This window comes from Diplodia corticola (assembly GCF_001883845.1).
Source record: "Diplodia corticola strain CBS 112549 chromosome Unknown scaffold3, whole genome shotgun sequence".
Classification (NCBI taxonomy): domain Eukaryota; kingdom Fungi; phylum Ascomycota; class Dothideomycetes; order Botryosphaeriales; family Botryosphaeriaceae; genus Diplodia; species Diplodia corticola.
In genome coordinates, this window is record NW_017971482.1 from 314,930 (window position 1) to 335,280 (window position 20,351).

A 20,351-nucleotide genomic window follows, 5' to 3' on the forward strand; every position below is an offset into this window, starting at 1 on the left:
GGGACCAAAAAGGGAAGTGGGTAGATAGCACGGCAGTGTCACGATACGTGGCGGGCAAAAGAGGAATCGACTGTCAGAGTGCGTTCATGCAGTGGCACCGGGGACGTGCGGCGGGGAATGCGGCCGCGAGGGCAGGCGCAGGCTCCGGGCGCGCCAAGGCGAAGCTGGGGACGAGGGAAACAGGCCGGTTCGCGGTGCAGGGATTTGGGCCCCGCCTGACAGAGAGCAGCCTGCACTGCCTGCAGCTGGGGCAGACATCGCCCGTTCCCAGCAACCCGCTCTCTGGCGCGCCCCACGCCCGTCTGCACGCCATGGCCGGGCCCGTCTGCTGGCGGCCGTTCCCGCACGGCCGTTGGGTTGCGGTGCCTGCTGCTGCTGCTGCTGTGCCGCGCGCTGGGCCTGCTCTGCCTGCTCTGCCTGCCGCTGCTCTGCGCCCTGCGCCCTGCGCCCTGCGCCCTGCTGCTACTGCTGCTGCTGCCGCCGCCGCTGCTGCTCTCGCCCCGCCTGCGCTCCATCGCCCCGCCGCCGCGCTCTAGTGTAGCTCCTCTCTTCTTCCACCGCAGCCGCATCGCGCACGCATAGCCTGACACAGCTTTGGCCCTCCCTCCCGCCGCAACCCACGCCGCCGCCGCCGCCGCCTGCTTGCTGCCCACCCTGCTGCCGCCGCCGCTATGGGGATCTGGTGACGGCGCGCCCAGGATCAATCGCTCTCCGGGAGGGTCTGGAGATTCCATCAGAGCCCCGTGTCTTTTGGTCCCTTGCTTGCAGCGCGTCACGCACGAGGATCCTGCTTCGAGGTGCATGCGTCCTTAAGCAGCGCTGTTCGTGTTTCGCTCCTCCACTCTCTCCACACCCAAAGGCAGGGGCGCGCCATCCGGAGATTTATTAATCGCGCCCAGTGAGCTCCCAGATGCTCGCTGCTCCCCGACGGCTTTGTTGATCCTCCGAACCAGGGTCCCAAAGACAGTCCACTGTTTCCTCGTCTCGGGGTCTTGTCCTGGCCCAGCGCACTTATACCGCCCCTCGAGCATCCGGCGTGACACAGAGCGTGCAGCCCTCGCACTCGCCTTTGCGAGCCCATATAGCCGGCGCCCCGCCGAACATGGAGACCGATCCGCTGGAATTGCCAGAACAAGAGATGGGCGACGCCACGGTGCGCCGTCCGGACAGTCGAGCCTCATCAATCAGTTCTCGCTCAATGTAAGTGCCCTCTCCGTCCGCCTGCGCTGCTGCCGCGCTGCCGCCGCCCTACCGCCGTCACTTCTGTGCGACCATGCTTCCGCCCGGTCCCGCCCCAAGCAAAACCCACCCCGCCGCCGCCGCCGCCCTGATCCGGCAGTCGGTCGCGCTTGAACAGCACGCCGACCTCCAGCCTGGCCCGCGGTCCGAGTCCGCGCAGTCCGGCGACGCGGGCTGAGGCTTCTCTGCCATCAGTTCAGTTGCTTGTTGCAAGGACCCAGGGGACTGGTTTATGGGAGCCCCAGAATCCTCCCAGCGACCCGAAACAGCGGTTCCCAGGCTGCCGGAAAGGGGCGTGTCAGAGTCGTGTGTTTTGATTGACTGACTCATCACTGTAGCCACTCAACGCGCTCGCTGCTCTCCACCGACCTTACTCATGTCGTCGAGAACGGGCGAACCTACCCGAACGACACCTACTACATGCCGTGCGACGGGCTCGAGCAGACGCGCCTCGAGATCCTGCACCGCCTCTACCTGACCGCCCTCGACGGTGCCCTCACCACCGCCCCTCTCTCGCCCGGCATCCAGCGCGTGCTCGATGTCGGCACCGGCCCGGGCGAATGGGCTTCTCAGATGGCCGAGCAGTTTCCCGACGCCGAGATCGTCGCCGTCGATCTGGCCGTATGGGAGCTGCCTGCCCGCGAAGCCGCCGTCGACTCGGACGAAGACGACTCGTCCTGCGACGACATCGACCCCAAGGCCAATGTCATCTGGGAGATTGACGACCTGGAGCCCTACTCCGAGAGCAGCCGAACCCACAGTCCCGTGAACCCCTCTTCGACGCCGGCGCTGGAAGCGCAGCTCGCCTCAGTCACGGCCGACGTCGAAGGGCTCACCATCGACCACGACCAGGGCTACGCCAGCGGCAGCACCACGGCCGAGGGCGGCGCCGACGACGACCACATCAACGGTGATACCAACAAGACGCCGGCATCGCCGCCATCATCATCCCAAAAACCCCACCACCCCCAACTACTAGGCGCCGAGCTGACCGTCGACGACGGCTGGAACTTCTCCGAGCCCTTCGACTTCGTCCACGTGCGCGACCTCAAAGGCGCCTTCCGCGACTGGCGCGCCGTCTACCGCGAAGCCTTCACCAGCCTCGCGCCGGGCGGCCTGCTCGAGGTCGTCGAGGTCATGCCCGACCTGTCCACCATCTCGCCCCCCAGCCCTTCCTCACCCTGCACCACTTCGGCCAACAAGAAAAAATCAAAACGCTCACCCGCCGCCGCCGCCTCCTGCTCATCCTCCACCACCTCCGCCTCGGCCGTCCGCACCCTCGTCGACGCCACCGTCGCCGCCGCCGCCGCGTCCGGCCGCCCCCTCTCCCTCGACCACATCCTGCCCGAGTCGCGCCTCCTCGAAGACGCCGGCTTCTGCGACGTGCGCCGCCGCTGCGTCGACGTGCCCATGGGGCCTCACGGCATCATCAGCTCCGGCTCGTCCGGCATTCATCATCACGACGACGACCACCACCACCACTCGCGCCTCGCGTCGCTGGGCAAGATGTGGCTCGTCGTGTGCGCCGAAGGGCTCGAGGCCAGCTGCTTAAGGTTGCTGACGCGTCATGCGGGGTGGACGCCGGAGCGGGTGCGGGCGATGGTGAAGGAGGCGCGGAGGGAGATTTTGGAGGGGAGGTGCGGGGGCGTGGTGACGAAGGCGTGGTTCGTGACGGCGAGGAAGAAGGGGGGTGCTGGGGTGGGGGGGAAGAAGAAGAGGAGGAGGAGGAAGAGGAATGGGGGATGATGGTGATGGGGGTGGTTGAGGATGAGGATGATGGTGATGGTGGTGATGGTGATGTATATGAGAAGACGAGATGGGGGCGCGCGGGAGGCGAATGGGTGGGTGGTGATGATTTGGCCTCCTCTTTGTTTTTGTTTTTGCTTCGAATTTTTTTTCTCTCTCTCACGATATTGATGATGGTGGGGAAAATGGTGGCTGAATTCTTTGAACTAATTGCATTGAGGGGGAACCTGGCTGAGGCTTTTTTTCGGCCTTGTACTACATGAAACTGCGATGATGTTTCGTGGGGAATTTTTTTCCTTTCCTTTTTTCTCATTCTTCGAACCTGTAGATACCATAGAAGCGAGCGCTGATAGTCTTCGGTAGTTTGGCCAAAAAAAAAAAAAAAGAAAGTTCGATCGGTGCTTATTTTGTTGACAGGATAAGATAGTCTATCTTAGACAAAAAAGATCAATGGATGGTAAAAGAGAGGGAAGAAGAGAGAAAAAAAAAGACCCGCGGTCTAGCTCTCTGCATCTTGTGCTGTTCTTCCTAATCCGGGACGGCCCGGCGTCCTCTTCTGGTGCTTTAGCTCGCCACGTACCAGACGTACAGCAGAGAAACGGGCAAAAGATCGGCAAGGGTTCATTCTCCGGGAATAAGGGCTGAGCTGGTGGGCGGCGGCAGCGGCAGCGGCAGCGGAGCTGAAACATGCGCCTGTGGGCTGTTAATTATGCCATGGATGACTCCTCGTCCTTTGTAACCGCCGCAAGGCTAGCTCTGCCATCTGACTTGGCACCACCCAACGACTTTGACGCGGTTTTCTGTGCTTTCATCAGGGGTGTTGATCGTATGATGTTCACATGCCTGCTGTGGGGAGTTTGCTGAGCCGGGGTCTCCACGCGCTTCGTTTCCTTTTTGCTTGTCGCAGCTCCTTTTTTGGGCGCATCCGCCTTCATGATCAACATGGGGGCGCGGGAGGGAGAAGGGACCTAGAGATGAATCGGACTCGCTCCTCCTAGTCCGCAGGTCCCGACGTGGAATGTCCGCCGAGATCTGGGACCATCCATGACCCCAGCCGTTGCAGCTGGTCGGTTCCTCTTTTCTCAGCTCCGGCGTCACCGCGACTCTCCATACTACAAACACACCCGAAACTCGATCGGCTCGGTGCAGTGAGCGATATTTCTCTCCCTCGCCCGGCGCTGAACACACTATAGTCTGCTTCCCTCTTCTGTGACCTGCCCGTCCATACACCACCCACTGCCCCCCCCCCCCCGCGCCCGAAATGGCTCACACCGGCAAATTCCACCACTGGTTCCGACGGCGGCAATTGGCAAATGTCGTAGAACGAAGATTGTGTGTCCTTTTCAAATTCTCCGAAAAAGGCCGGCGTGCGTGGGTTGCGTGCGGCGTGCAGGACGTGCGTGCGTTGGGTGCGACCACACCAGATGCGCGTGCCCGTTGGGACGTCGTGGTGGTGGTGCTGTGGCACCACTGCTGTTGTCAGACGGCGTAACTGCAGATGTTGACTCGTCTCTCGCTAATGTAGGGTCATATGGAGTTTAGAATTTCGCTATATGCGAGGCCACTGGATGGCGTCGGAACGTACGACCGATACAAGCGGAATTAAAGAAGGGGCAAGCACTCGTGTGCGGTGTTTGAAATGGCTAGCACGTAGACAATCAGCGCAGGTCTCATAGTGCCGGCAGAGTCAGGGTTTGTTCCTCTTCCACACATGACCTACGAAAGTGCGTGCGGCTGAACCTTCCCATACCCTCCCCTACACCCCTCATTTTCGAAAGACGCGCAGAAACTAACAATCATACTTCCAACAAAACATCAAACGGCAACCCCCCTCAAAAAAAAAATAAACTCTACCCCAAAACCGCCTCCTCCCCCAAAGATACCAATAACACGAAGAACCTCCCCCCGCCAAGCCCAAAACACGAGGCTCTGATCCACCCCTTCCGGCGGGCGGCGGCGGCGGCGGCGGCGGCGCCACCAACATCAAGCACTGATTGGTAGCGGCGGGTGGAGAGCGCGTGGATTGGCTCCCATGTTTTTCTTCGACTGCTGCTGCTGCAACGGGGGAACGGCTAATGCGTCGGCTGGCTAACTTCGAACGTCGCAACCGCCACTAACACACTCCTCCGCACGTCATTGGTGGTGGGGTTGCTGTGGGCGCAAATAGCAGAGAGGCCGGCTGCGGTGTGGCTGGCTGGCTGGCTGGCTGGCTGGCTGGCTGCGCGCAAGGTTGGGGCTGGTGCTGGGTGGACGGATGAATTTGGTGGGGTTGTTCGATTCACGGGATAGATGCGTACATACATTGCTGCATCTTTGTAGGAGAACAGGGTTGGTTGGATGAGGGATGATAACGACGCTCCGATTGGCGATGTGTATATATGCTCTGCGAGATCATCCGCTTCGACGTAGATCCAGGCTCACCGCCCTCAACAACACGCACGCCTCCTTTGACAGGAGTTCCATGTATTTTGACAGACTTGCTGCGGTAAGTCTTTGGTTCCTTGTAGACATGGCAGCATGCGACGACAGCACCCGTTTGGCGTTTTCACCGTGTAATAAGCAAGCGTTCTGGTCTCCCGTCGTGCATGTTTTCCTAATGCGAAGTGAGTGACCGAGAGAGCAAGAGCCGGACTGTATGGACTGAACCGGGAACAACAATATCCACGACACTCGTAAGCAGTGATACACCAACCGCAAAAAAAGAATTGAAGCAGGAAAAAAAAAAGCGAAGCGTAGAGTCTTTCCGAAGCAACGCGCAATGTATTTGCATCGCATTCGCAATTAGGTATCTCGGCAAAACATCAGAAAAAAAAAAAGGTAGAGACTGAAGCATATATCCCTCCCAAATAAAGCCAGCTGTCTGCTCGCGCACCTGCCCGTCCGGAATCCCCGTCCTTTTCACGGGGGCGCAGAGAGAGAGTGCAGCAGCAGCAGTAGCAAAAGCTCTCCCATCTGCCCCTCAAGCAACCTCCCCCCTCCCCGGAAAAAAAAAAGAAAAACCCCCCTACCACTCCCACTCTCCACCCCCCCGGGCTCGCTCGATCTATCACAGATCCGACCCCCTCCTCTTCACCGGCGTCATCGTCCCCACCTCCTCCCCATAACCAACCGACCCCTTCCCATCCCGACTCCCACTCCCCGCCCCATCCAACTCCGCCACCCTCCTCTCCGCCCCCGCATCCAACTCATGCACCGGCCCGGGACTCTCCATCTCCTGCATCATCCCGACACCACCACCACCGGCACCAGGCGTCCCCGGCGACCCGGGCAACTCCTTCCGGAAGCCTTCGTCGCCGGCCTTTTCGTGAAAGGCGTCGGTGCCGTCGACCTCGTGCGACGGCGAGCCGCGCCGGTGGTTGCCGTTTGCTGCAGCGTTCGCGGCGGCGGCGGCGCGTCGGCGGCGGGGGCGGACGACGAAGAGGAAGAAGGCGAGGCCGGAGAGGAGGGCGAGGGCGGCGAGGACGCCGATGACGATGCCGGCGATGGCGCCGCCGGAGAGGGAGTGGGAGGAGGAGTCGTTGCTGGTGGTGGTGGTGGTGGTGGTGCTGGATGAGGCGGGGAGGGTGGTTGAGGAGTTTGAGGATGAGGAGCTGGTCTGTGGGAGGTGATGGGGGTGGTCAGCCTTGTTGTTGTTGTTGTTGTTGTTGGGAAAGCCAGCGGGATCTGACGAAAGGGGGGAGAGGGAGGAATGGAGCTTTGCTTACCGATGCTGCTCTCAGTTCCAGGGCGTAGCCTTCGATGACGTGCGCGTATACTTGGTCGAGCGAGGTGGTGGCCGGCCAATCCTGGGTCGCCGTCAAGGCGGAGGCGTTGTACGCGGTGACGGTGTAGGTGCTGCCCACGGTCACGGTGCTGTAGCAGGTGCCGCCGTATGCTGGTCTGTTGCTGTCCACGGTCGTGGTAGGCGGGTGGAGAGCGTAGCCGCTGCCCGAAGTTCAATGTTAGCTGGGGGTGGAAGCAGACATGGCAGTGTGATTGAGGGGATGCGACTTCAATGGAGAAAAAGAAAGCACGTACGAAGGACAGCATGCGATATAGCTACTCGTGAAGGTGTTGACAGTCTCCCACGCGTCGGGGCACACGAGCGGGCTGAAGACGGGAGCGATGGAGCTGGTCATGTTGAAGACAGACGAGTAGCCGCTGATGAATTGAGAGGGATAGCAATCGGTGAAGAGCGAGCCGGGCACTGGCGACGGCTCGTTCAGCCAGATGTTGTACCATGGCGAAGACAACAGCGTCAGTTGATTCTGGGTGCATGATGGCGGCGGAGTGAAGGTCGTGGTCAAGGCCACGGTCTCGGCGGGCGGCGAGGAGAAAGACGACGAGGATGCTGCGCTTGAGCCCGAGGACGCTCTTGTCGAAGTGGCCAGCGTCGTGCTCGAGCCGGCGGCTGCAGTCGAAGCGGCCACGGCAGTCGAGCTGGCGGCTTGCTGGGTCGAGTCGGTCACGAGAGACATGTTTGCGGGAGTTGGAAGTGCCAGAGGCTGGACTGCGGAGCGGCAGGCTCAGATCAAAAGCAAGGACTTGGTCTAAAGAACAAGCGTTGCCGGGACGGGTGGAGCGTCGGCGCTAGAGAAGCACGGGGAGTGGAGAAGGGTGTTGGGGCGCCTGGGGGTCGCGCGAGTCGGGGGCGGCAGGCAGAATCCTTCGGGGAGGGCGGGCGTGTGCCTGCCTGGGCGCAGCGGGAGGCGCCGGGCAGCGTATATAGCTCGTCGCGGCGGCGGACGGCACGTCTGGGCCGTCCAGGCCGTGGCTTCGGCGCCCTGCATCGTGAGGGTGGAAGCAGAAGGTGGACAGGTTCGCAGCGCGCCACTGCTGCACCCGACGCTCTCGCACCCCAGCCAACTGAAAAGTGGAAAGCGACCGTGGCGTTTGTGGGGGCTGGAAGCGCGATGAGGCATTGGACCTGCCCGGCTGCCCCCTCACAGCGGTCCGCGCGTGCGCGTAGGGACGCCGGCCATGCTTCCGCTTCGAGGCCTGCTGTGTCACCGCGAGATCTGCGGATACGGACTTCGGCCACGCCACCGGCCTGTCATAGCCGGTCGAGTAGTCGTCACGACACCGTGCTGAGCTGTAGAGCCACGGCGGCCGTCGCGGTGCCCCGAGACGACGGAGCCGGGGCGCGCATCGAAGCGAGGCGGCGGCACCACAGCAATCGCCAGGACGACGAGGACGACGAGGACGATGAGGTGGAGGAGAGTGATTTGACATCAGATCAGGGCGTCGGTGCGTGAAGCTTTCGGCCCGGCTGGCCTGTCTCGATAAGCCCATGGCCATATTTGCCGAGCGAGCAATGCTTTGAGTAAGCAAGGGGCAGGCCGCAATGCCAGGCCGCAATGCCAGGCCTATTTTTACCGCGCACAAGCCCGGCTGCCGTAACCGTCGGAGACGCTACACCACACCTTAAAAGAACCAACAAAGCGCCACAGGACACGCCTTCAAGTGGATCTCCAGCCCAAGTTTGGGAGCACCGTCGACCGTTGGTCCCGCCCGGGCGCCGCCACCCACTACTGCGCAAACGGCAGAGGAGAGCCACAGAGCCAAACATAGGCTGCCGAACCGCCGGTCTTAGCTTAATTCCACGCGCTATCGCCAGCCCGCACGCCCGGAACCTCGCCTGCCAAGCTTCCGCCTGTTTTTCTTGCCTAGGTACCATCTGCGAGCCAATCAACCATCACTCTTGCCTCACCCTTGCCTTCCCCTTGCACTCCGCCCCCAACGGTTATATTTACACAAGAACGCCCGTCCACGACGGCCTGCTTCTCACCTGCACGCTAAGCCTTTTCCCCGCAAATCTTCCATCATTCATGCGACCGCACCCGCCTGATTTGACTGCAATCTATCTTCTGATGTATGTAGTATGTACATACCAGAGAGAGGAGAAAAAGAAAATAAAAGTCGTGCAGGACCTGCCATGAAATCGACCTTTATGACATCTCCAGCCGCCACTCACCGCCCACGACTCGCACCATCGGGATCAACCCACCAAACTTTTCTTGAAAAAAAAAAAAAAAAAAAAAAGCCGGCCACTTGAGCCTCAAACCATGCTCGCTCTCAAGCAACCCAAGTGCAACCACTTATACCCTAGCCAGTCTCTTCACCCAGCCTCACTCCCACCACCAGAACCACCAGCACCACCCCCATTCTCCCCCTTCCCCTCCCCCTTCCCCATCCTCTCCCACATCCTCTCCCTCTCCCTCTTCTCCCTGCTCTAATTCCCCCCAGCCTGTCGATCATGATCGGTCATGTTACGTCTAACGTAGGCGCGCGGCCGGGTCACTGCGGGTTGTTGAGGGTGATATCAGAGTGCGAGGTAGGTGGCGCGGGCCGGATCAGGCGTCGTGGAGGGGCGTGGGGGACGACGTGTGCGGGATGTGCGGGGGCGGGAGGGGGTGGTGGTAGTCGGGAGGTGGACGTGCTGGTGGGGTGCGGTGGTGGTTGCGTTTATGGTGGCGGCGGTGGCGGCGGCGGCCGCGGTGGTGGTGATCGGGGCTCGAGAACGAAGTGATGGTGGTGGTGGAACCGGAGGCGGGGGAGGAGGAGGGAGAGGAGGGCGAGGGCGAGCTGGGCGAGGGGCTCCTTCTAGTGTCCTCGTCGCCGTCCCTGCCCCATGCCGCCGCGTATCGTCCGTCCAGTATGCTCTGCAGGATGTCCATCTCCGCCGCCACGTGCCGCAGCTCTTCCGGCGCCGCGCCGCCCCACTGCAGCTGCGCTTCCATGTCGCGAAGCTCCGCGAGTTCCAACTCGATCTCACGGCGGCGCCGCGGGTCGAGGCCTCCGCGTCGTCTGCGTCCATGTCCCTCCTGCCCGGCCTCCGTCCCTGCCCGTCGTCGGCCTTCGTCGTCTCCGCTGTACCCGTTAGCCTTGTCATCACCATCACCCTCGGCGTTGCCGACGACGTCTCCGACTCCCCTCCTCAGCACTGCGGCACCCCCCTCGTTTCGGCCGCCTCGTTCGACGCCCGTCGCGACCCTCAATGTCTCTCGCAACCCCCTCAACGCATCTTCTGCCCTCCGCAGTTCCCTCCTCCACCCCTCCACCCCACCGTCCGCCGGCGCATGCGGCCCGAAACGTAGTTGCGCGCGGACGTTGTCGACGTACCGCTGCTGGCGAGCGACTTGACCAGTCAAATCCGCAACGCGTTGTGGCCCATGCCAGGCGATGTCCTCCTCTGGGTCGGCTTCTTCCCCAAGCCACTCTTCACGCGGAGGTGGCAGCGCTGGGAGAAGCTGTCGGCGGCGGCGGCTGCGGCTGCGGCGGTAGTGATAGTGATCGATTTGGCTGTCGTCCTCGAGGTCGAAGTCGAATATGAGCTGTTCATCGTCGTCCGTAGTGTCGTCGTCGTCGTCGTCGTCGTCGGCATCGTGGTCGTCCTCGCCCGGAACCCGTATGCCGAATTGCCTCAACTCTTGGGGATCGAGTCCTCCGAGCGGTGCCGGATTCGTCACTGGAGCTGGAGGAAGGACGTGTGGCTGGTCACCGCGGTGTTGTTGTTGCTGCTGCTGCTGCTGCTGCTGATTGTGACTATGCGGGAACACGATGTCGAAGTCAAGATCGCCGACGGCGTCGTCCTCCGCCTGGACTGGTGGCTGGTGGTTGTCGTAGCGAGGTATGTACCTCGCTGAGCCGCGGCAATTCATGCTTTTCCGTCGTGCAAGCACCTCTCTTACTTTCCTTTCTACCTCTTGTCTTCCCCTTCCAGGTTGCGCGGGGGAACGATGGGGGCCTTTGGTCGACTGCTCGGTGGTTGGTTTGGTCGTTCGTGTTATGCCGACGTTTCTGCTTCTTTTTCTGTCCTCTCCGGTTCCCGCAAACGCGCGTGTTTGTGTGTGTGTGTATGTCTCGGAGCGGAGACAGTTCCAAGTCTCTGAGTCGAGCGGGTCCTGGGATGTGTGCGTGTGTGGCTTGAAACAGGTGCCGTCTTCAGCGTAGACAGCAGCAAGACGAGGATGGGCTTCTTGTACCGAGATTCGACAAGGAAGTTGTGATGGGCAAGGAAATGAATACTGTTCCAACGGCGGCGGACCAATTGCTCGAAATGGAGAGTGATAAGCCACTTCGATAGCTGCTCGCGTGACTCGCTGTGCGGGGTAGAGTAGATGTTGCTGTAGATGGAGAGATGCGAAACAGAGGCAGGGTTATTTCCTGGCTAGGATGAGGCTGTGCAACGTGGTGTATGGCGGGAGTCTATGTGTGGTTGTCTCCTGCCCGCGGCATGTGTCTGCTGCGATCACGCCATCAAGGTCATTAAAAACTTTCGCCCCCTCGTTTCCGCTGGGCCAGGCTGGGTGTTAAGAAATAGAATCGAATCGAATCGAATGCGAATGCGAGAAGGATGGTTCTTTGCTCATGTAGAAGGAACGAGGCGTCTTTGTAGTAATGGCAAGAGCGTGATCTCCCAAACGGGAAAGCAGATGAGTTTATGAGTCTAGATCAGGCAGATATATCTCGCTGTTGATCCCCTCTCCGATGAACGCCGACGACCCAATGCAACCAGAAACCCCCCATCGCAATAGAGACAACGAAGCAGCCAGCGCTGCATTTTTTTTTCCACCCCTGGCTATACTACACAAGACGTGCCGATGCCACTTTTCGCCCCACTCAATCTTCCTGCTGCATATGCGTGGGCAGGTTCCACGAAGCATAGTCAAGATGCACAAACGCGCGGTCCACCGACGGAACGCTCTCGAGCACGTACTGCAGGCTCTCGCCCAGATCGTGCGCATCTCTGATGTTGATGCCCTCGTCGACCACGATGTCGGCCTCGACGATCAGCTTGTCACCCGAGTGGTACGCCTGCAGGCCCTGGATCTGCTTGATCGTCTTGGCGAAACGCATCGACAGGTAGAGCAGGATGTTGCGCTCGTCGGCTGACGCCGCGCGCCCCGTCAGGTTCTTGATGTGGTTTGACGACGTTTCCGACCAGTTGATGATCACCCAGAGAGAGAGCAGCACACCGCCCAACGGATCCATCCACCAAACCTGCGCGTAGTAGCCCACTGAAACAACAGTTAGCCTGCGTCCCCACCATCTCATGCGGGAGCTTACCAAGAGGGAAGATGATGCTGAAAAAGTTGAAGACGACGTCGGTCATGGCATCCTGGGCGAGGGCCTGCACGCTCGAGTTCTTGATCATGCGGCACCAGAACCAGCAGAGACCCTTGATGACCACCGTGGCCGTCATGATGGCCAGCGCCGACGCCGTCAGCTGGACGATGTTGCGGTCGTTGCCCATGAACCTCTGCGCGCCCTCCAGGAGCACCTGGAAGAAGGCGGTAATCATGATGACGGAGAAAATCAACACGCCCACGGGCTCCAGCTTGCTCCGGCCGATGGGATACGAGTAGCGGTCCTGGCGCGAGATGAGGCGAGTCGTCACCCACACGATGGCGGTGCTCAAAAAGTCCAGCGCAGCGTCGACCAAGCTGGCAAGCACGGACAGCGACGAAGTCATGATCGTCACGACGATCTTCATGGCCAGCAACACGGTGTTGGCGACCAGATTCACGTAGATGGCGATCGTAACGATTCTGTGCTGGCTACCCGTCTCTTCCTCGGGCTCGTAGATGGGCATCCGTGGCTCGTTGGCCTCCACGTCGGTGCTGATGCCGCCATAGCCGTTTTGTTGTCCGCTCAGCAGTGGGGACGTCTCCTCATCGGGCACCTTGTACAGGTTCTTGGGCGTGCGTTTGACCTTGCGCTGGCCAAACGCTTCAATCGATGATGAGTTGGTGCTGTCCTCGGACGAGTGCTGGCCAGCCAGGTAAGGGGAGTGGGGCGCTGTGCCCGACTCCTCGGAGATCGTATCAGGGATGTTCACCGTATTGTACTCCTGGATGAGGTTGTGGGGGAGCGACGAGTCGAGCAGGCGGTCGATGAAGGCATATTGCTGTATCAACTCGTTGTTTCGCTCGTAGTACTGGCGGCTGTCGCAAAACGAGTCAGCACGCGAGAGAATAGTGGCACCGTGTCATATGATGGCGTCCGAGGGAGATAAAAAGGCTTCCCGTCCTCCGAAGCTCCCGGCAAGCTGTACGTACATCTTCTTCGGGTATTTCTTCAGCTCCTCGTCCGACTTCCAGTACTGCTCCCTGCCCTCAAAGTCAGCGACGGGCCCAACGCGACGCGCAGCACCAGATCCCCTACCATCTGTATCGCGGGTTGCTGTTTCCGATCAGGCGCTGGCTGCGCATCTGCGGCGTCAGAAGCAGCGACGCACCGCCAAGGCTCGATCGCCGGTCGTCGGGGTAGCTGGGGGTAGGCGGAAGGCTCCCCTTGGCAGTGTCGGGAAAGAGTTCTTCGCTGCGGACGCTGGACGGGCGCTGGCTGCGCGAGCTCAACGACTGCTGGAGCAGGGAGGGCAGGTGCTGGCCACGCGTCGACATGACGGCATCCTCGGAGAGCGGCAAGAAGCTCTTGAGGCTCGGAATGCGGCCATACTGGTGCGGCTCCGCGGCGGGCTGGTCGGCCATGGCGACAAGGAATGCGAGGCAAGGGAATTGGGGGAGGGTCAAGGGCGGAGCCGGGGAGGTTGGACGCTGGGTGAGGCGCGACGGACGTGGCTCGCTTTTTAACAGTGTCTATCAAAACCGCCAAGAGCAAAGCTCTAGCACCGGAGGGTCGAGGACCTGAACCGCGGGATTGGCGTCACTGCTCCAAGCTCTGCCATCCCTGTCTCGCTGCGCCGCTGCGCCCCTCCGCCCAGCCTCAGATGCGCCCGGGCCCCTCGGTCTTGGCCCTCTGCACCTTGTCCGTCTGTCTTGCCGGATTCGCCTCCTTTCCTGCGCGCAGACAGTCTCGAAGCAGCGCGCTTGCTATCCTGGAGCTGCCCTGCTTCTCTTTCCCCGAAAACCCGCTCGGCCCCTCCTTCCATGTGCCTTTCGCCAGCGCTATTCATCAGGGTCCGTTAGCCCTCCCCTAGTACCTCAACCATCCCCAACTTATAGTCCGGAAATGGTATACTGATAGGCGACCCTGACGCACGCACTGGGAAGGCGCGCAGCAGCCGAGACATTTAGTGTCGTGTAATCAGATCGCAAGTCGCGCAGATGCGCCGAAGGTAGGAGAGCGAAACTCCACGGTGGGGACCTCAGGCACCCAACAAGGGCCTATGCTTGCCTCTGCACGGGACCAGCTTAGCAGCTGCGCGAGACGAGCGCTTATAGCTCGCCCGCCGAATGCCTTGTCTGTGTTCTCAGTGGGGTTTCGCAAGTGTCGCGACGAGGAGGCGCAGTGGTCAGGGAGTTGATCAGCCGTATCACTCCTCCAATGAACGCTTCATCTCCGCAGATCACCCCCGTGGCTTGTTTATCGTTTGGTCTCGTTTGGTCTTCAAATATACATTTGACCGAGTCATCCCTTGCTCTGGCTCATTTTTGCCAAGCAAACGCTACCTACAACCTGCGCTGCGCTTCCAATGCTTTTGGACTCTCCCACCAAGATGAAGCATGCATGTAAATTTTGTGATAAAATACAAAAGGGCAGGCGAAGTGCGCCTGTAAAGAAGTCCGTCCCCCTCCATCGTCATTGTCTTTGATGAGGCGCTTAACCGAGCACCATGCCCTTGAGGCCGGCAGCGTCGCCTTCCTTGGCGGCGATTTCGAAGTAGCTGTAGATGATGCTGCAACACTGTCAGACTTTGCAATGACGTCAGAGCTAACGAGAACTTACGTGACAGCCAGCAGAATACCCGTACCAGAGCCCAGAGCACCGAGAAGGTCGCTGGCAACCGAGAGAGCACCAATGCAAGCACCACCGAAAGCGGCAGCCGTGGGGATCACACGCTTCAGCTCCTTGTACATGGACTGCTCACGGTGACCGGCCATGACGAGACCCTGCTCCTTGAGCTGCTTAGCAACATCCCTGGGGGACGAGCCAGAAACCTCGATCCACGTCTTCGAGAAGACAGCGCAGGCAATGAGCATGTACGTGATGTAGACGACGGTGTGGATCTGTCGGCGAATAAATTAGATTTGCAGGGCGAGCGCCTAATCAGGAATACATACCGGGTCCAGGAGAGCCTCGGTGAAGTTCAGCGGGGGAGACATGTAGTACGCAATACCCGAGGCAGCGTAGAGCTGGGCGGAACCCTCGCGCGGCTCCCAGACTCCGAGAAGACGGACAAGGAGGTTGTCGCTGAAGCGGGAATAGAGCATCTGCGAGACGAGGAAGATGTTCGAGCTGAGGGCAGACTGGAGCATAATGGGCTGCGGGAAAAAAAGGTTAGAAACACGCTATTCGCCGCAACTTTTGCGCAATTGAGTCGAATCTTACCATGTTCGAGGTGTAGAACAGGCGGACGGGGTACGATCCACGCATGCCCCTCTGGCGGGAAGACTTGACCGGGATCTCAACGCGGAAGCCCTGGAGATAGATGACAGCGGCGAAAACGAGAACAGTGGCCATGAGGTTCATGATGTTGGGCAAGTTCTGGCGGTAGAAAGCCTCACGCAGAGCGAGCTGCTTGTTGGGCCAGGTGATGAGCAGGTGGAAGAGCGCGATAACAGCGCCCTCGAACTCGGGACCACGGCCAGTGTTGATGGTGGTGGGAGAGAAGGCCTTCCAGATAATGGACTCGCAAATGTTGGTCGCGATGAAGAGCGAGATACCACTGCCCAGACCATAGCCCTTTTGGAGGAGCTCGTCGAGCAGAATGACAATCAGACCAGCGACGACGAGCTGAACGACGAGCAGAACGCAGACACCGGCACCGAGGTCAGAGGGCTGGCCGTAGAGACCAGTCAGGACGTAGACACAGGCCTGGCCGAAGCTGAGAATGATGGCAAGGAGCTTCTGGGCCGTCTGGTAGAGCTCGCGATCGGTCTTGAGGTCGAGGTTGACGTCAATGAGGTGGGTACCAGCAAGAAGCTGGAACACCATGCCGGAGGAGATGATGGGCGTGATTCCCAGTTCCATGAGCGTTCCGCGATTGGAGGCCAGCATCATGCGCAGCCAGTACAGCGGGTCCGAGGTGTCCGAGGACACAATGCCGTAAAGCGGCATTTGCGACATGACCAGGAAGATCAAGAGGGTCACGCCCGTCCACATCAACCGCTGGTTGAAGGGAGTCTTGGTCTCCGGTGCCGCAACCCTGGCATTATTGTTAGCCCACAGCTCCCCTCGGCGCAGGCGCAGTATAACACATACTCTGGAAGCAGAGGCACGAAGGGCTTGATCAGATCGAGGAACCGTACTGCGCATCGAGAAACATTGGTCAGCACGCGTGCATTTGAGTCAATGGCCAGCACGGGAGCGGGTGGCACGCGCAGACGGAGGTAACTCACAGCCGCTCATCTTGACGGTTTCCCGGGGGGAGTGAAGATTAGAAAGAAAGAGCTAAGGAGCGAAGAACACAACGGCAAGGAAGCGCCGCGGGGAGAGACCTGGTGATGGGAACGCGGAGGAGGATGGTGGTCGGGAAGCGCATGGAACACGGGCGTTTTGTGCGCTCTCCAGGCTGAGGCCAGATTGCCAGCTGGTCGTCAAGCGCGCGAACTTGGGGCGCGGCCGATCATTTACCGACGGGGCTTGGGTAGCGAAGCTCGGGCGCCCGCCGGCCAAGCGCGAAACATGTCCCGCCCGCCACTCCAGTGCACCAGATGCTGCCGACCTTCAGCCTGGACAAAGAGCAGGCTGCAGCATGAGCTGCTGCCTCGACTGCATCCCGCGACCGCACTCGACCCACCGCTAAGCCCCGCCCGCCATGTCCTCGCTGCCCCGCAACCCGCGCCCAGGGGCCAACGGCTATTCGAACGGCTACTCCGGCGCCCGCTACGGCCAGCCCGACGGCGACGACTACAGCAGTGTGCGCAGCTATGGCTCGGACCGGAGCCGCGGTGACCGTCGCCCTGGAGGCTATGGCGGCTTCGACGACTCGGCCGACTACCAAGAACGCCCCCGCGTCGCGCGTCCCACGAGCATCGAGCGGAGACGAGAAGTAAGGAGAAGCGGCGAGTTCAACGGCCCTCGAAGCAGAAGCAGGCCGGACTATGCGCGCGGGGGAAATGCGAGCAAGCAGATCGAAGGTTAGTGGCTGTGTACGATACCTGGGAAGGCGCATACGTGGACGGTTGGGATTTGCGCGATTGGGCAGAAACGGCGGGCATTGCATGCGTTATCCGGTGGTGCTGACGAGTAGGTTTGTAGATGTGTTGGATCGCATACAGAAAGAATGGACATTCATGACGGACGAGAATTGCACCCCGGTCCAAGTCGCTCTCAAACTGCTCGACTCCAGCTCCCTCGGCCTCGCCGGCCGTCAGGACGAGTTCATGGGCACCAGTGCTGAGCTCCAAACCGCACTGAAGGCCATTGTCAACGAGCACCATCAGGGCTTCAACAGCTCCATCGGTACCTTCCACAAGATCCAGAACAGCCTGCAACAGTCCCAACAACGCGTGCGGTCGTTGAAGGAATCCTTGGTCTCCGCAAAGGACAATCTGTCGACCGCGAAACCGGAGTTGAGGGCCTTCTCCGCCGCGTCGCAGAGCTACGATGAGATGCTACAAATCTTGGGGTCCATAGAACAGCTCCAACATGTCCCAGAGAGACTGGAAATTCGGATATCCGAGAAAAGATTCCTACCTGCGGTAGACGTTCTGCAAGATGCTTTGAGGTTGATAAGAAAGTCTGAGATGGAGAACATTGGGGCTTTGGGCGATCTTCGCGTCTATTTGAGCAACCAGGAACATTCCATGTCGGATGTCCTTATCGAAGAGCTCCACAACCATCTTTACCTTAAATCGCCATACTGTGAGGATCGCTGGAAGGTGCACGCCCAAAACCAACCCAAAACCGGAGCCGATGGCACAATAGCTGGAATCGACTCCGGCCGCAAAGCTCTCTACCAATTTCTGGACGGTCTGGACACCACGGAAGCTTTGGTGGACGACGCTTCGCGTAACCCAGAAGCCGACACGTTCCATTACATTCAGGTTATTCTGGAGGCGCTCAACAAGATGAGCCGCCTAGACATCGCCATCGAATCGGTCGTTCAGCGTCTGCCCGTAGAGCTCTTCAGAGTTGTTGAAAGGTCCAACACCGAGGTCGCTCAAAGGCACCCAAGCCTGGTCCGCGGGTATGCTAGCAATCGAGGCGCAAAGACTAGCAGGTCTTATGAGAGCGATGAGACGCGTGCTACGCTTCTGAACGACCTTCTTTGGACACTTTATGCCAGATTCGAGGCCATCGCAGAGAGCCACCGCGTTGTCCATGATGTCGTCGCTGGCATTTCGAAGAGAGAAGGCTTACGGGAAGTTGGAATGTTGACCAGTACTTTCAGAGAGCTGTGGAAACTGTACCAGAGCGAGGTAGGTCCATGCAAGATTCAGTATGCCGATCGAAATACTGATCTAGATGCAGATGCGTTCATTGCTCCATGATTATTTGTCTACAGACGGCGAACTAGCTTTTCGATCTGGCCAGGGTGGCGCGCCTAGCGATAGTCCTTTCTTGAGAACGGCGAGAGACAAGAACAAGGTTAGTCAAACGCCATGCTCGGTCGCCTCTATCTTCTAACGCCATCTTAGAAAATGTTCAAACTCTCTGATATGGATATCACGTCCACGGACTTCGCCTCGGAAAGGAACGATCTGGAGCACATACTCAAGTCTTCTGTTCCTGGTCTTGTGTCTGATTCAAAACGTATCAGCGGGGTGACAACAAACTCCAACAACCAGGGACAAGATGGCAGTGCCACGGGACATAAGCTCCTCGTGGAGCCCAGCGTTTTCAACATGGGAATATTGCTCCCTCCTTCGCTAGGGTTCCTCACCCGGTTGAAGGAAGTCGTGCCTCCAGGATCCGAAGTGGTCACGAGCACACTCACGTCGTTCCTGGACGACTTCCTCGTCAACGTCTTCCACCCGCAACTGGACGAGACTCTCATGGATTTGTGCGCCGGGACATTCATGGAAGCCGATACTTTCCAGGAAGATGCACAATGGCAACTGCATTCCAAGAAGCCCATATTCAAGGTCAGTGATTGTCAAGGCATATGTAGACGAGAGGACGTTACACACATTCTGACAACATTTTAGGGCACTACCAAATTCTTCTCTCTGATCACTGCGTTCTGCAAGATGCTTGATAATCTTCCTCATGACCAAGCTTTCAGCCAGCTCATCATCACTCAGATGGTGACGTACTACGACAAGTGCTATGGCTGGTACAAAACGCTGGTGACCCGAGCCCAGGAGAAGAAGCTGAAGGCCTCGGCTGCTTTGAGGGAGAATCAAGACGTCGCAAAGAAGCTTGCAGCTCTACTGCAGGCAGATGATACGAACCGGGACGACGTCCTCAACGAGTCGATGGAGCTTGTGATCTCAACGTCAAACTATCAATCTTTGAAGGAAGCTGACCTGATCAACGACCGCAAGAGCGTTGCGGCCTTGTGTCTGCTTTACACCAGCATGAAGTGGCTGGCGAGCAAAGTGCACAGCCTTCGCCATATCAGCGATCGCGCCACCGACTCATCGCGACCTGACGGAGGAAGACAACAGCATAGGCGGCGTTGGACTAATGTCGGTTCAGCGGAACCACGTGGCGATGGCAACCCTGTGTTCTTGCCCCTCAACCAGGAGACTGCAGTGTACGTCTCCCCTCGTTGCTTCCGAAGAAACTACAAGCTGACTCAAACAGGGCATTCGATGGCGTGGTCAACTCATACCACGAGCTTGCCGGCATTATCCTGCAAACACTACACTTGGAGGTCAGATGCCACGTCATGTATCGCGTGAACCGTCTCTTCCAGGGATCATACCGTCTTGACCAGCTATTCAATGAACCGGATGCAGATGTCCTCAAACTGAACACAGAACTAAGTGAAATCGACGAGGAAATTAGCGGCCAGCTTATGGAACAGCAGCACGAGTAAGTCTCCAGAATCCTCTACACCTAGGCAAGTCTTGCTGATGACCCCGCAGCTACATTACCCATGGCTTGGGATCTCTCGCCGATACCCTTCTCGTCAAGAGCTGCAGCAGAATAGGACGTATGAACGAGAACGGTTGTGGACGTATGCAGCTCAACATCCTTGTCTTGCAGCAAAACCTCAAGAACATCGAGGCAGGAGCGGTGTTGAACAAAGCAACCCAATTCTACAGCATGTTCACTACAGGGCCAGAGTCGATCATGGCAGTGGCCAAGGAGTCCAAGGAAAAGAAATGCCCCTTCAGTCATGACGAGCTCAAGGCGCTTGTGGAGCTGTACTACAGCGAGAATTCGGCGAGTGAGCGACGGGACGTGGCAATGAAGGCCAAGTCGGGCACAAATGATTATTTGCTGCAGTTGAGCGAGCACATGTGGACTGAGTAATGATTATGGGGTGCATAGGCGTTAAGAGATGTAACTGCAGCATCATGGGCGTA

At 59.2% G+C, this 20,351-nt stretch overlaps 6 protein-coding genes across 6 annotated transcripts; 2 read left to right on the forward strand and 4 right to left on the reverse strand.

The window, feature by feature from the left end:
* Window positions 1-1,273: 1,273 nt before the first annotated feature.
* Window positions 1,274-2,985, forward strand: BKCO1_3000111 (tam domain methyltransferase; the record flags this gene model as incomplete). The annotated part of the gene is made up of 2 exons (XM_020273999.1): window positions 1,274-1,383; window positions 1,578-2,985. 2 exons carry the CDS (start codon window positions 1,274-1,276, stop codon window positions 2,983-2,985), a joined length of 1,518 nt encoding a protein of 505 aa, XP_020134540.1.
* Window positions 2,986-6,031: 3,046 nt separating this feature from the next.
* Window positions 6,032-7,442, reverse strand: BKCO1_3000112 (cfem domain protein; the record flags this gene model as incomplete). Its single annotated transcript, XM_020274000.1, has 3 exons — window positions 6,032-6,580; window positions 6,690-6,909; window positions 7,003-7,442. The coding sequence occupies 3 exons, from the start codon at window positions 7,440-7,442 to the stop codon at window positions 6,032-6,034; spliced, it is 1,209 nt and encodes a 402-aa protein (XP_020134537.1).
* A 1,875-nt stretch (window positions 7,443-9,317) lies between these two features.
* On the reverse strand, window positions 9,318-10,625 carry BKCO1_3000113 (uncharacterized protein; the record flags this gene model as incomplete). Its single annotated transcript, XM_020274001.1, has 1 exon — window positions 9,318-10,625. One exon carries the CDS (start codon window positions 10,623-10,625, stop codon window positions 9,318-9,320), a length of 1,308 nt encoding a protein of 435 aa, XP_020134538.1.
* A 961-nt stretch (window positions 10,626-11,586) lies between these two features.
* Window positions 11,587-13,457, reverse strand: BKCO1_3000114 (cation efflux family protein; the record flags this gene model as incomplete). Its single annotated transcript, XM_020274002.1, has 4 exons — window positions 11,587-11,984; window positions 12,034-12,911; window positions 13,026-13,076; window positions 13,132-13,457. The coding sequence occupies 4 exons, from the start codon at window positions 13,455-13,457 to the stop codon at window positions 11,587-11,589; spliced, it is 1,653 nt and encodes a 550-aa protein (XP_020134543.1).
* Window positions 13,458-14,529: 1,072 nt separating this feature from the next.
* Window positions 14,530-16,278, reverse strand: BKCO1_3000115 (protein transport protein sec61 alpha subunit; the record flags this gene model as incomplete). Its single annotated transcript, XM_020274003.1, has 6 exons — window positions 14,530-14,605; window positions 14,656-14,936; window positions 14,991-15,191; window positions 15,259-16,075; window positions 16,132-16,177; window positions 16,269-16,278. The coding sequence occupies 6 exons, from the start codon at window positions 16,276-16,278 to the stop codon at window positions 14,530-14,532; spliced, it is 1,431 nt and encodes a 476-aa protein (XP_020134544.1).
* Window positions 16,279-16,687: 409 nt separating this feature from the next.
* Window positions 16,688-20,298, forward strand: BKCO1_3000116 (exocyst complex component sec8; the record flags this gene model as incomplete). The annotated part of the gene is made up of 7 exons (XM_020274004.1): window positions 16,688-17,009; window positions 17,131-18,293; window positions 18,346-18,462; window positions 18,513-18,959; window positions 19,023-19,573; window positions 19,624-19,854; window positions 19,908-20,298. 7 exons carry the CDS (start codon window positions 16,688-16,690, stop codon window positions 20,296-20,298), a joined length of 3,222 nt encoding a protein of 1,073 aa, XP_020134541.1.
* Window positions 20,299-20,351: the final 53 nt, after the last annotated feature.